The 13415-nt window shown below is 35.2% G+C and overlaps 1 protein-coding gene and 1 pseudogene across 1 annotated transcript; both read right to left on the bottom strand.

The window, feature by feature from the left end:
• On the bottom strand, positions 1 to 2210 carry LOC111877025 (methylthioribose kinase). The gene is made up of 6 exons (XM_023873579.3): positions 1784 to 2210; positions 1236 to 1545; positions 968 to 1142; positions 671 to 872; positions 378 to 592; positions 1 to 313 (listed from the first exon to the last, which is right to left on the bottom strand). The coding sequence occupies exons 1-6, from the start codon at positions 1967 to 1969 to the stop codon at positions 154 to 156; spliced, it is 1248 nt and encodes a 415-aa protein (XP_023729347.1). The 5' UTR covers positions 1970 to 2210; the 3' UTR covers positions 1 to 153.
• Positions 2211 to 4060: 1850 nt separating this feature from the next.
• LOC128126003 (pyrophosphate--fructose 6-phosphate 1-phosphotransferase subunit beta 1-like) lies at positions 4061 to 11889 on the bottom strand (annotated as a pseudogene).
• Positions 11890 to 13415: the final 1526 nt, after the last annotated feature.

The following is a 13415-nucleotide window of genomic DNA, read 5'->3' as shown; positions in this document are numbered from 1 at the left end:
TTACCAGCCATCAAAATATAACATCTTAATACATAAATTTCAAGATTTTTATAACAACACATTACCTTCCTATATTTAGTGGTTTACACAAAGCAAACAAAGGCAAGAAAATATGTTCTATTATTGTAAGCCACAATATTTGCATGTCATTCACTACTTAGCTAAAGCAATGACATCAGCAATGGTGTTGAAATTTCTTCTTTTCTTCGTAAGATTCTTGGCAAATTCAAGAGCCCTTCGTTCACAATCTGATCTTTTCACAAGATCACTAATCGACTCAAAATCCTCCACATGAGCCACCCCAACAATTCGCCTGCAATTCAAAGGGTAATTTAGACATTTCACAAACAGTCAAACAGCTCAAAAAATTACATTACCTTATCATTTTGGCAGCAGCAAATCCAAGAGAATCATGGAACAAATCCATCATGTATTTCTGTTTCACAAGCTCCCGAAGCTCCAAATCATTATAAATTTCATGAAGGTATGCCTCACCAGGTCCCTCTTTATGTATATCCCAAAGAGATGTAAACTTTTTATAAAAAAGATTCCAAGTGTCTGCTATCGTATCCATTATCCATGCTTTATATGTCTGTATTCACAATATTTACCACTTTAAAACCCAAAACCTTTTAAAAGCATAATTACAAATCAAATGAAAACTACATACTTTTCTGTCATTCCCTTGATCCACATGTCCATCTTGTGCAAAATAAGCCAAAAACAAGTTTCCAATAAAAGCACCAATGTCAAACCCCATTGGCCCATAGAAAGCAAATTCTGGGTCAATGACTTGAGTTGACTCATGTGTAACCATGACAGAACCAGTATGGAGATCACCATGTATTAAAGCTTGTGTTTTTTCACAGAATCTGCACAAATTCAATATCATATGTAAATGCCTAAATGGGAAATCTAATAGAACATCAAGATTCAAGAGGGTAAAAAGGTAATTGAGTCTGTATACTTAGACTTAAGCTCAGCAACTTCAAGTTTTAATATTTGGTCATTTCTAACTGCTTCTGCATCAGTATCAAGATAAGGTGAAGTCCAACGGTTAAATTCTGAAATCTTGTAAGGGTCTGAAAACACCACTTGCTCAGTTAGCCTACATAACTCCACATTTCCACAAAATTCAGCCACTGCAAATGGTAAACACATGAGTTATTTTCATATGATTATGAACAATATAATGAGAATTATAATGCTTCTTATAAACAGGAGTAACGGGTCACCTGCACTTTTGAGTTGTGTAGTTGTGAGATAGAGAAGAGAGGTGTAAAAGAGGGTGTTAGCCATAAATTCAGCCATGTGTTCCGCTAATAATGGATACTCAACTCCAGCGATCAATCCTTTTCTCAAGATTATATGTGGAGGCTCTATGTATCGCATACCAATAAGTGACATGGTTCTATCAAAGTGATAAACTTCTGGGACATGTTTTGGGGACAAACCATGCTGACGTTTAAGAGCTGTGGCTTCAAAATAAGATCTTTCCTTCGTCATTGGCCATGATTCGCCGATACAACGAACATAAGGTATAGCCTGCCCATATGGAAGAAATTTAAGTCGATATGAAGAAAAACCTAGATTATGGTTAGGCGAATTGAAGAAGATGAAGAATAAAACATTTTCATAATAGTAAAATCATTACTCAACCAACTTAAATCAAGTTATGAGTGATCTTCGTGATTGATGATTAAACCCTCGAAGCACACAAAAGACGTAATAGTAACAAAATTGTCTGATTATGAAGATTCGAAGTCTTAATTGGGGGAAAAACCTGTTTGATGACGATCGAACCAGATGGAGAGATGACGATGTAGACGAAATTGAGATTGCCGTCCCCAACTTCTTTAATTTTGAAGTTATCAACTTCATTCCCGAGCTTGGAAGCCAAAGATGGTGTGGCTTTGATGTATTCTCTCAACGACTTCTCATCAAGTACCCGGAAACCCTCCATCGTCATGTTTCCGATCGGACTGGTGGCAACGATGGAGGTCGGAGGCGGCTGTTATGGTGACTGAAGAGTTTTATTAAGAAGATTCCGTTGAGGTTTTAGACTCAAATATATCTGTTTCAAAACTCAAATGGCATGAATCGCGTAGAAATCAAAAGTTTGACGAATTTATTAAAAAGTTAAAAATAGAAAGCATCTCATTCCATCGGATAATCACAATAATAGATTGAAGTATTGAACATTTGAACATGGCCAATTCTTTTTATCTAAAACGAATGTAAAAGTTTTTTCGAAGATAACGTTTGCATAGGGCTGGACCTACGTTGATAGTAATTTTGTTAAAATCGTGATGTTGTCGGTATGTTTTATTTTATATTTTGAGGCAATTCAAGTAAATATGGTTTTTTTATACAATGCATAAATATTATTGGATATGTCCTTGATATTAGTTAAATTAACATAATAAAACATTATAAATACTTTGAAACTAGAGTTATATAGACTTCAAAGATGTGATTATCTATTTGGTTCGAGTTTTCTTATGAAAGCTTTATTATTGATGTGCAATATAAATTGTGACGCATATCAATTCATTTCTGTTTCTATAAATTCTGATGCATATCAATTCATTTTTGTTTATGTGATAGGAGTTTAATGGTTGAAGTGTGAAATTTCACACAAGATATGAATAGTTCAAACTCTGACATGTCCAAAATATCAATAATGTTTCGTGCATGACATCTTATGTAGACTTTGAGACGAGTTGATGTGGATATTCAGATGATGTGTTTTACTATTTTTTTAATATGAATTTTGATGATCGGTTTATGAATAATTTGATATATTTATACCAAAAATGTTTCAAATTTATATCATATTTGTCAATACTTTTTAATCATATAATTTTATTTATGTGCAATGCAATAACACATTAGTTAAAGAGCATCCACATGCATAGTTTAATAGAAGAACTAGATTATGACACACGTAAAACGCGGAGAACATATAAAAAAATTACATATAAAGGTATAAATAATCAATGTTTTTTAAAAAATTATTAATTTAGAAAGAGAGATGCTTATCTTAATGATTAGTTAAAATTAATATATACATCAGTATGAATATCCGATCAACGTTCTGTATGTGTGAATATTTGATATAACCATGATTTTGTAACTGTATAATTGTTAATTTTAATTAATCATGCAAAATATTTCGAAAATATGAACGTTGTTTAAAAATTATAATCATTAATCATATATATGTAGTAATATTGATTCTTGTAATTTTGTGTGATTTACACCGTATAGAAATCATATCTCCTAGACAAAATTTCACAAATGGTTTTAATGCTTTTCAATTTTTCATTAAATATTCCTTATGAAACTTTTTTTTGTATGGATGGTCCTACGGAGAAAACTTTGCACACAAATGATTATTTTAGAGAAAACTTCACACGCAAATGGTCCTTATGACTAACTGTTGAATAATTTTTGAAATTTGTTGTTAAGTCCATATGAAAGTACATTTTTACCCTTTCCCTTACCCATATGAAATAACATTGTTATAATCTTATGTAATATTCCATTTTGTCACACAAACACCACCCACAACCACCATACCAACCACCTTCATCAACCACGGTTATATCACCATATGCATCTCCCTTGTTTATACCACCAACACATCAACCACTAGAAGGACCAAAGAGTAATTTCATTATGGGGCTGCTTGGATATTACTTTTCTCCCCTTTTTGTTTTATCGTATATTTTATGTCCTTCTTTTAGTGGTTAAGCCTTTAGTACTATCTTTGTTGATTCTGTTGTAATCGTGGGGATGGGGGACATTCCTTATGTGTTGTGGTCCCTTCTGTGACGCCCCCTCCTCCTAGGCCATTTATTTTATCCTCTTGTAGTTGGAAGAACGGATATGTAGAATTTTGTAATTGTTCTTATGAACATTTGGAGAGATTCACCTCTAGAATTGTGAGAAACTATCTTAATCATTTGAATATTGAATCTCTGAGTTGTTGGTTAAGTTATCTTGTTCTATAGCTTATCAATATCCAATATTGTTTGGCTGGTGGGGTGAACACGGATCAGAACCTGTCCGCCTTTACATCAACCAACAGTCCACAAGACCAAACCTGAAAATATGCAGAATTGTAGAGAGAAACTTAAGAAAAAAAGCATGAAATTAGACCTTGTCTTTGTTGTAGACATAAAAACCTAAATTTGTCAAGTTTTCATTAGGATAAAAGAACATATTACTTACCCAAAAAAGTGTGGCTTCACTTTAAAAATCTTTTTGATATTTACCTTCTTTTTCCTGTTCTCTAGTTCAGTTTAAACCATTTGAATGAGCATCTCTTTTGTTTCAATTTTGGCAACATAATTGCATTCGATCTAAAATTGAAACAATATTGGACGAGTAACAAATTTATACTATGTTTGGCTTGCGTTGGATTGGAACTCAAATTGATGTGGACAGAATTGTAAGTTTTTGTCCTTACTCCTTACCAAAAAAACATAGGACAAGGACATAAATTTTTGGTGTGTGAAAAAGACATGAATGTCATCATCATTGAAAACAACCATCAAAAGCTTATCTAGACTTGTCTTGTCCTGTCTAGTACTGCATTTAGCTTGCATTGTATTGGAAAATAGGACCAATGACAATAAGACTAAAAAAGACATGAATGCCCTCTTTAATCCTTATCATTAAAAATAGTCCTAGAAAATTTATTTAATATTGTGTAGTCTAGTCTTACTTGTCTTGTCTTGTCGATGTTAATAAAATTGCAATTTTTGTCTCATCCAAAGAGATTAAACAAATTAGGATAAGGCCTCAATCTCAATCTTTTGTCTATGAAAAAGATGAAAATTCCCTTCATATCCTCATCGTTCAAAATATTTATATAAATTGTATCTAGTCCGAACCAGTCTAGTCATGCCAATAAATACCTGCACATTTCCGTGATGATCTCTTTTCTAGCAAAAGCTGTTCCTGAATTGTTTTTGGTAATATGTCAAAGAGTTCCTGAGATTGTCTCTTAAGTTTCTTCTTCCATGCCCTTCTTTATTAATGGTATCATGGGCTATAATTTCATTAAGCTCTTCAATAAGTGATTGCACTTATAGATCATATTAAAGGGTAAGGTAGATGTTTGGGGGGGGGGGGGGGGGGGGGGGCTAATTTGAGATATAAATATATACCTCTTGAATGAAATCAATGAGGCCTTTTAGTATGAGAATAATGCCATAATTGTAACCGGCTACTACACGTTGCAGATTATATTTGTTATATAATCCGTAACACTCTTTAGCGTCTGCTTTTGACCTACATCAAATTCAATTAGTTACAATATTTTATAAATAAATGATTTTTATAAAAATATTTATTTAGATACATCTTCTCCAATGATTGTTATGTTTGGATGAGTCTACCATGAGTCTACAAAGCACATTCCAGTGTTAAGCATGATACAGCACGACCCATTAACATTACAACTACAATCAATTATTTTAATATATATATATATATATATATATATATATATATATATATATATATATAAATATATGTAATTCACAATTTGAAACAAATATATTAGTTTTAAAAACTATAATATCTGAAAAATGTGAGTTCACAATGATAAAACTTTCTGGTGGAGCAAGCATTTACCACTAAATTTCTAATCATTTTTTAATATATCTACATATCATAATTCATAGGCTAACAATTTTGATGCAAAAGCTTTTCACAATTGAAGTGAAATTGGTGTATTACCTTGCAGGCAGTGTCAAATCCAAGACTTGTTGGAACCGCTTTGCACTTCAAATCACCATCAATGGTTTTTGGCCATCCAATACCCCGAGTTTTTAAGTTGTTAGCCCTTCAAAACCTTAAAAACTGTAACGACCCAATTTTCAAGACCAAAAATTTCTTTTTAATTAAATGACTCATAAAACATTCATAAGAAAATACTGTGAAATCACATCATCTCGTAAACACAATGTATCATGTCTGAAAACCCAAGTCATAAAATAAGAACATGTTAGAGTACAATCCCATAATATCCATAGTGCGGAAAACAATGAGTGTGCGTATGATGTGCCGCTACCGTGCCAGCTCCTTCCCCTTCGCTGAAGAGGTACCTGAAACCAAAACTGTAAACTGTAAGCACGAAGCTTAGTGAGTTCCCCCATGTGACAATGGTCAATTTCGGGTTAAGTCAAAGTCAAACAAAGTCAACGAGTCAAACCGGTCAACTCGATTAAACCTTGTATATTAGGGTTTATGTATGTAATTACTGTATAACTCGCTATTTTAATGAGAAAACATCACTTGGAAAATTCGTGTGTTTAATTTCCCTTAGCCTTAGTGCTAAACAATGAACAAAACCTATAAAACAATGTTACATACTCATCTGGAGTGTGTAAGATCCTAAAACATGGCTTAATGGGGTTTACGGAACTTGCATTGCGAAGCCGGACACTCAAAAATGTCACAAACGAAACCTCTCTCAATTGTATTCACTAAATCTCTCCCAAATCTCTCTCCGTATGTGAAATCTCTCCAAGTATGTCAAATCTCTCCCAAATCTCTCTAAGAATGTCAAATCTCTCCTAAATCTCTCGAAGAATGTGGAATCTCTCCCAAATCTCTCTAAAATCACTCGGGGCATCCTGGCCCTTAATTGGGTCAAAAACCGCTCGAAAATGGAAGTCTACGCGAAAAACAGCCTTAAGGAGCCGAAACCCCTCTTAAGGAGCTGAAACCCCTCTTAAGGCCGAAAGTCCTCTTAGGGACCGAACCCGAAGGCTACTGAACCGAACTCGAAGGGTGCTCTCGGGCCCGAACCTCGCACAAGGAACCGAAGCCACCTCGGTCCATTTCGCTTCTTACCACCTTTGCTCCATTTCGCCTTCGGCCCATGATCAGAAGGGACCGAACCTCGCCAGGACCGAGAGATCTCGCAGGGAAGCCCATTTCTTCCCGGTTTTCGATTCCGACTTCGTTTTGGCTTCGTTTTTCATCGTTTTAACACGGGATTTTCACCAAAAACTTTAGTTTTCAATTAAAGTCTAATAATTCATTAATTCCCACGTTTTTGGTGCAAATCTTATCCAAGAAATGAGTGGGTGAAGTACAAAGATTGAGTGTTGGTTTTTCTTTGTATTATGACACAAGCAACCACCATACCCACTCCATGACTAACCCACACTCCTCCCCACCATCCCTAGTCACTTCCTTGTACCTTTCCCATCAATCATCAGCCCCTCCCACGTTCTAAGAGCTAGAATAAGTCAACCTCTCTCCCCATTTACACTCACTTGCTCTCATATCACCAAGAATCACACACAACTTTTCTCTCAGACTTTTTCCTCTAGTTCGAGACTCCAAGGCTGATCATCAAGCTTTACTATACTCTTGGTAAGTATAATTCATCCTCCTTGAGATTATTACACTTCATTCTAATCCAATCATCGATTGCTTACACAAACTCCATCACTTTGATGTTAGATTCTCGAAAATCTTCAAGGCATCTTCAAGTGTTCTTGAGTTGAACACTTCCATTCTTCAACAATCATTTACTGAAATCACTCAAGGTGAGTTCATACCCCTGTATTTTCATGTTTTCTTAAGTTTTAAGGTGGGGGGGGGGGGGGGGGTGGGAATACAAGTTAAAACATCAAGAACATAACTAAACTTTTCTAACAGCTTTCATCAGAAAAGTTGGACTCCATTCACGGACTGTTTTGGACAACTTAAACATTTTAGTTTTCAAAACGGTTTTAGGTGCAAGTAGTTCCGGTTCTTAGCTTTAAAATGACTACTTGCACATATCCACATTATTTTTCTACAATTTATGGTGATTTTTTCAAAACAACCTATCATTTCAAGAACAAATCCGGACCAGTCTGTGAATATGGACATTTTAACACACGTTAAAGACTTCCAAAAATCATGATAAAAATTATGAGTAAACTAGACAAATTTTAGGAACTCTTAGAATTTACGGATTTAGTTTTCAACTTCGTATGATTTTTCTATGACTTTTCTAAAATATCGCAGAAAGGTTAAAAACTAGTTAACAACTTACAACTTTCATGACACTTTGTATTATGTTGAGCAAAGTGTATAACAATGAGTTCTAAATATTGAATGTGTTTCCTTGTTAGTTTATCATCATAAACTGAAACTTAGTCATTCATGATTAGATTATTCATTCATTTATAACACATATACTAAGCTATAATAAGCGTAGTTATTGGATTCATAACACTAATGTGTTTTCATAAAAGAGTTCTTATACATTACAAACATATTGGATAAACTATAATAGGTATACTTTATGTATCAATTACTTTTCAAACTTATTTATCAAAGGTTTTCAGTTTAGTTCACGTAAATCTGTTAATGAATAAATTTGTGAGTCATTCGCTTCAGGTTACTTCCAAAGTAACAAAGTCAAAAAGTCCTGTAAATTGTAACCATAGTCTCTTGTAGGGAGAACGTGATAGTTGTGTATAGATCTATATTGGGTTTGACAAACCTACACCCGAGCTGCTTGCAACAGCTAGACCGACAGGTCTGTGGTGACAAGTGTCATTTAATGGCGACGCCTGAAGAACGTCGTATTACGAGGCCGTCTATGTCAAGTATGGTTATGATAGCTCACATGAGGTATTAACAAATCATAATATTTACGGGTTCTACTTTTAAATTAGTGAGTTATGTCGATTTAGCTCACAGAAATTACTTTAAGTACGGATATTACTGTACACTTTCGGTCTTGGTATTTAAGACTACACGTCATTCATTACGGGATTTTCCCTCAAATTAAAAAGGCATTTATGCTTATTTAAAACCACAATTATATCATTAAGTATGGAAAGTACTTGTTTACTTTTGGCCCTGGGTTTAGGACCACATAACTTTTATAAGGAAAATATTGGATTTTCTTGGTGACACACAACCCATTACAAAGAACGGTTTACAAACTCTTTATCTCAAAAACTTATGAACTCACCAACCTTTGTGTTGACACTTTTTCAAACAACTTGTATTCTCAGGAAATCACTAAACAGGAAATCAAGTGCATTTTGAGGATGGGACGTTAAGGCGTCAAACATTTCATATTTTGTCAACATATTGTAATTGATTTTGAAACATGTAATTCATACAATGATGTAACTTTTTCAATTATATATATATATATATATATATATATATATATATATATATATATATATATGTTGGTTGTGTTTACTTTCATCACTATTGCCATTGTTGTTATGATACTATACATGAAGTCCTCCACCCCCGAACGTTTCCGCCATCCTTGGTTTGGGGGTGTGACACCCCATCGTACCACATACCATACAATCACATAACATACACATATTTTCAGGCATATCAGGGTGCCCGACCTACCCCTTCGGTCCTTTCGACCGGATGTTGCCTAGCATACCTGGGTGTTGGCCTCCCCTTCGGTCCTCTCGACCGGATACTGCCTAGCATATCTGGGTGTTGGCCTCCCTAGCGGTCCTCTCGACCGGGTACTGCCTAGCATACCTGGGTGCTGGCCTCCCCTTCGGTCCTCTCGACCGGATGTTGGGGACTATTTCACCCCTCTACTACTACCACATAGCATATAACACATAACCATATTCTATTTAGTATGATTGGGTATAACCACCCCCTTTGGCCCTATCGACCGGTAACCTTAGGGACTATCTCCCTACTGCTACTAGCATCTAATATCATATCATACTACCTCATACATATCAGGTAGTAACAAACCTAGATGAGTATCACAAAGACAATCATCTAACATACAACTCATACTAGTGGGCCGACATTGTGGTCGTAGACCCACCGCTACTGGAAGGTAACTCACCTCGTACGAGTAGCTGCTGATAATCTGTGCAGGAAACCTCTATCTGCTGCTGCTTCGGAAATCCTCCGGCTATAATCCCCACAAAACACTCAGTCAAAATCTGATATCTACTCTTAGGGTAAAATGACTATTTTACCCCAACCAAGTCCAAGCCAAAGTCAACTTCCAGTTGACCTGACTTGCCGAGTTGGGCCGTTAACTCGTCAAGTCCCTAACCCTTTATCCTTCTTTGTCCACGACTCGACTCGTCGAGTTTAGCAACGAATCGACGAGTTTCTCCTCTATATGAACATCAAAATCGTCCGACTCGCCGAGTTGTATGAACAACTCGTCGAGTTCACCTTCATCTGATGAATAAGTTCTGTCCTTGACTCGTTGAGTTGTATGAACAACTCGTCGAGTTCATCTTCAACTATAAGGAGATTGCCTTGGACTCGCCGATTCTGTTCTAGCACTCGTCGAGTCCCATGAACTCCAAGTCTAAGGCTAAGTCCAATACGTTGGGTCACTCCTTCGGACCTTCTACAACCCTTCTAACATCCAACTGAGTTATTTTGACCCTCAACAGGTATGGGACTTTATGCCTTAGACTCGTCTGAGTCCCAAGAACAGACTCGCCGAGTCGATAACGTCCATGCCTTATTTCCTCGATTTCTGATGTACAACCTTTGACCAAATGATAGATCCAAGCCCCTAAGCACGATCTAGCACGTAAAGTTTCGAACTTTACGTGCATGCATGGTACCTTTGAGCCTAAAAGGTTCTAAAATGGCTCTTATGTTGCATGGGACCTTCCTTGGGTGCAAAAGCAACCCAAATCTGCCTTGTGACTCCTCCCAAGACTTAGATCTGAAGTTTTGAACCCCAACCATGTTTGCAATCATGGTTGGCCACCTCATATGGCTTAAAAAGCCCTAAATCTTCCCCAAAGAGGGATCTAAAAAATGAACAAGCAAGTTACAAACTTTATACCTTTCAAAGACTGAAAATGATGCACCAAACTCGAATCCTTCAGTCTCCTCTTGATCCTTCTATGCTCTTCCTTCTTCTTTGTGAACAAAACTACCAAAATCACCATAAAAGCCTTAGATCTTGCACCAAACACTTAGGGTTTGCTATGGAGGGTTTCTGGGAGCAATAGGGCCGAATGGTGGCTGAATGAGATGATTAAATAGGGTGCAAACCCTCAGATTAGGGTTTTTGTCCAGTCAGAGCCTACTCGTCGAGTCTGGGACCCGACTCGACGAGTCTATCCCCTTAAATCCCGTGTCCCGTCCTGCTTCTACTCGGCGAGTTGGTCCTTCAACTCGCCGAGTCCAAGGCCAAAAATGCAAAATACTTAAATAAATTACATACCAAGAATCACGTGCTACAAAAACACCAATAAAAATCATTATAAAAATTGTTTATAAGAAGTAACTTGTTTTGAAAAGAAACATAACATAAAAAGACCTAAAATTTTCTGCTAGCAGTCATGCATTTGTGTTTGAGTCATCCCCACCAATGACCACAAGTCCATCCAAATTAAGCTTCTTCACTGTTTCTTGAGCTTCTTTAATTTGAAAAAAATGAAACCTAATTAATTAACAAACACGATTGTCTTAATTTAGGCATTAGATATGAAAAGTTAAAACCTGCTCAGGGGTTTTAATTGCGTCCCTTCCACTGCATATCATATAAAGCCATCCTGCAATTCAAAATAATCCCAAAACAGTTACATGATTATAATATATAACACTACATTTTATCTTTATGGGCTTCTAAAAGTAATTGCAATATCACATATTTTGTAATCATAAACAATGTCTATATTCAACTTAACATATTGACACTTCATGATTCCAGTTGGACCACCCTTGAATCACGCTTTGTGATGATAAAAAGATTCAAGATAAACTTACATACATATATTGCCCTTCTACAAAAGTTTGTTAAATATCATTTGGAAAACCAAAACCCACAATGTCAATCTGATTATTTCCATTAAGACGATGTAATTCGTTGAACCTGGAAATTGACATACTTACAACTATGATTTGATTCATTCCCTTATAATCTCAAAGATGAATGTAAGACTTGTTCATGTAGTAGAAAAAGAATAAACCTGAAAAGAAAACCAAATAAAATAGCATATATGAACAAAATGAAAATTTAGAATTTCTGGTTGTTGTTCAAGCATTGGCAACCATAACCACCACCAATAACCATGTGTAAACCTCTTAATCGGCCATGCCTGTTTCTATTGCAAAAAGATATCAAAAGTTATAATTATAGGATTTCGACCTTGGATTAGGATTTATTGATCGAAAATATTCAAAGAATAATGAATACAAAAATGACCAAAATTAAAAGAAAAAAGATCAAAGATTCTATCTTTTCACCATCATTTTAGAAGTTGACTATTTTGCTACTATTTTATATAATATCTAAGGTTAATTTTGGGATCAAAATTATTTAATTTTATTTAATTACAATCTTCTTAGGTACAGTAAGGGAAGGGCACCCCTACTGTCTCCTTCATGGCCACACACTATGTTTAAGAAACCAGAACAATCAAAACCATTCAAAGTATCAACAATCTAAGTACCAAATCATGAATCAACTAAAGTAATTCAAGATTTCTGTTACAAAAATAGCAATTTATTGTTGAATTTAAATTGAAAAAAAACTTACATTGAAAATGAAACTCCTAAGCAGCTTTGGCTGTACACAGAGGATGGAAAAGTGATGATTGATCATCAACATCACCGTTTTACTTTATTAGATCTGATAAAGAAAGATAAAGGTGGTGATGATGAGTGATTTCAAAGAGGCGCAGAGGGAGGCCATAGGTCGTTCTGATGTTCATGATCGACTATATTTTTCTGCAATGGAAAGCCAATTGCGTTGAGAGAGAGAGAGAGAGAGAGAGAGAGAGAGAGAGAGAGAGAGAGAGAAAGAAAAATGGTGATGACAGATGATTCATCTACTAAAGGGGGAAAACAATTAGATATTAATGTTCATGAATCATTGAATCAAGGAATAAGTGGTGGGTTCTTCTTTCTAATTACCTTTCTTTAGTGTTAAAGCTCTATATGAATTTTTGAACTTTTATAGCCATGGATCCCTTGAAAAAGGGCACTATCCATGGTAAAGCAACTTCAAATTTAAAAGAATTTATCCATCGCAAATCAAGAATCAAGATAGTGATTCTTCAATCTAACAATAATAGAGTTGGTCAGGAATGGCCGATGTCATGTTACAATGGTGGAGGCGACTTAGGTTTAAGGTTTGCGAGTGTTTCAGTTAAGAATGGAAGATTAGACACTATATATGTATGAGCTTTAAAACTATGGAAAGGTTTAAGGAGAACGTAACCACTAATGAAAAAAAGAAACGAGGTTTGTGATGATGTCATCAAAACGATCGAAGGGTGGAAACATATTAATAAAATACAATTAATGGTTATGATTTCTTTAGTTTAGAATTAAGGTTATCTTTTAATAATATTTAGATAATAATTGAGGTAAAAAATAAAAGTTTTTTAGTTTAATTTAAATGTTCCATT

This window comes from Lactuca sativa, chromosome 5 (genome assembly GCF_002870075.4).
Source record: "Lactuca sativa cultivar Salinas chromosome 5, Lsat_Salinas_v11, whole genome shotgun sequence".
NCBI classification, from domain to species: Eukaryota; Viridiplantae; Streptophyta; class Magnoliopsida; order Asterales; family Asteraceae; genus Lactuca; species Lactuca sativa.
The sequence above is the reverse complement of the archived record's forward strand: the minus strand, read 5'-3'. Positions and strand labels throughout refer to the sequence as shown.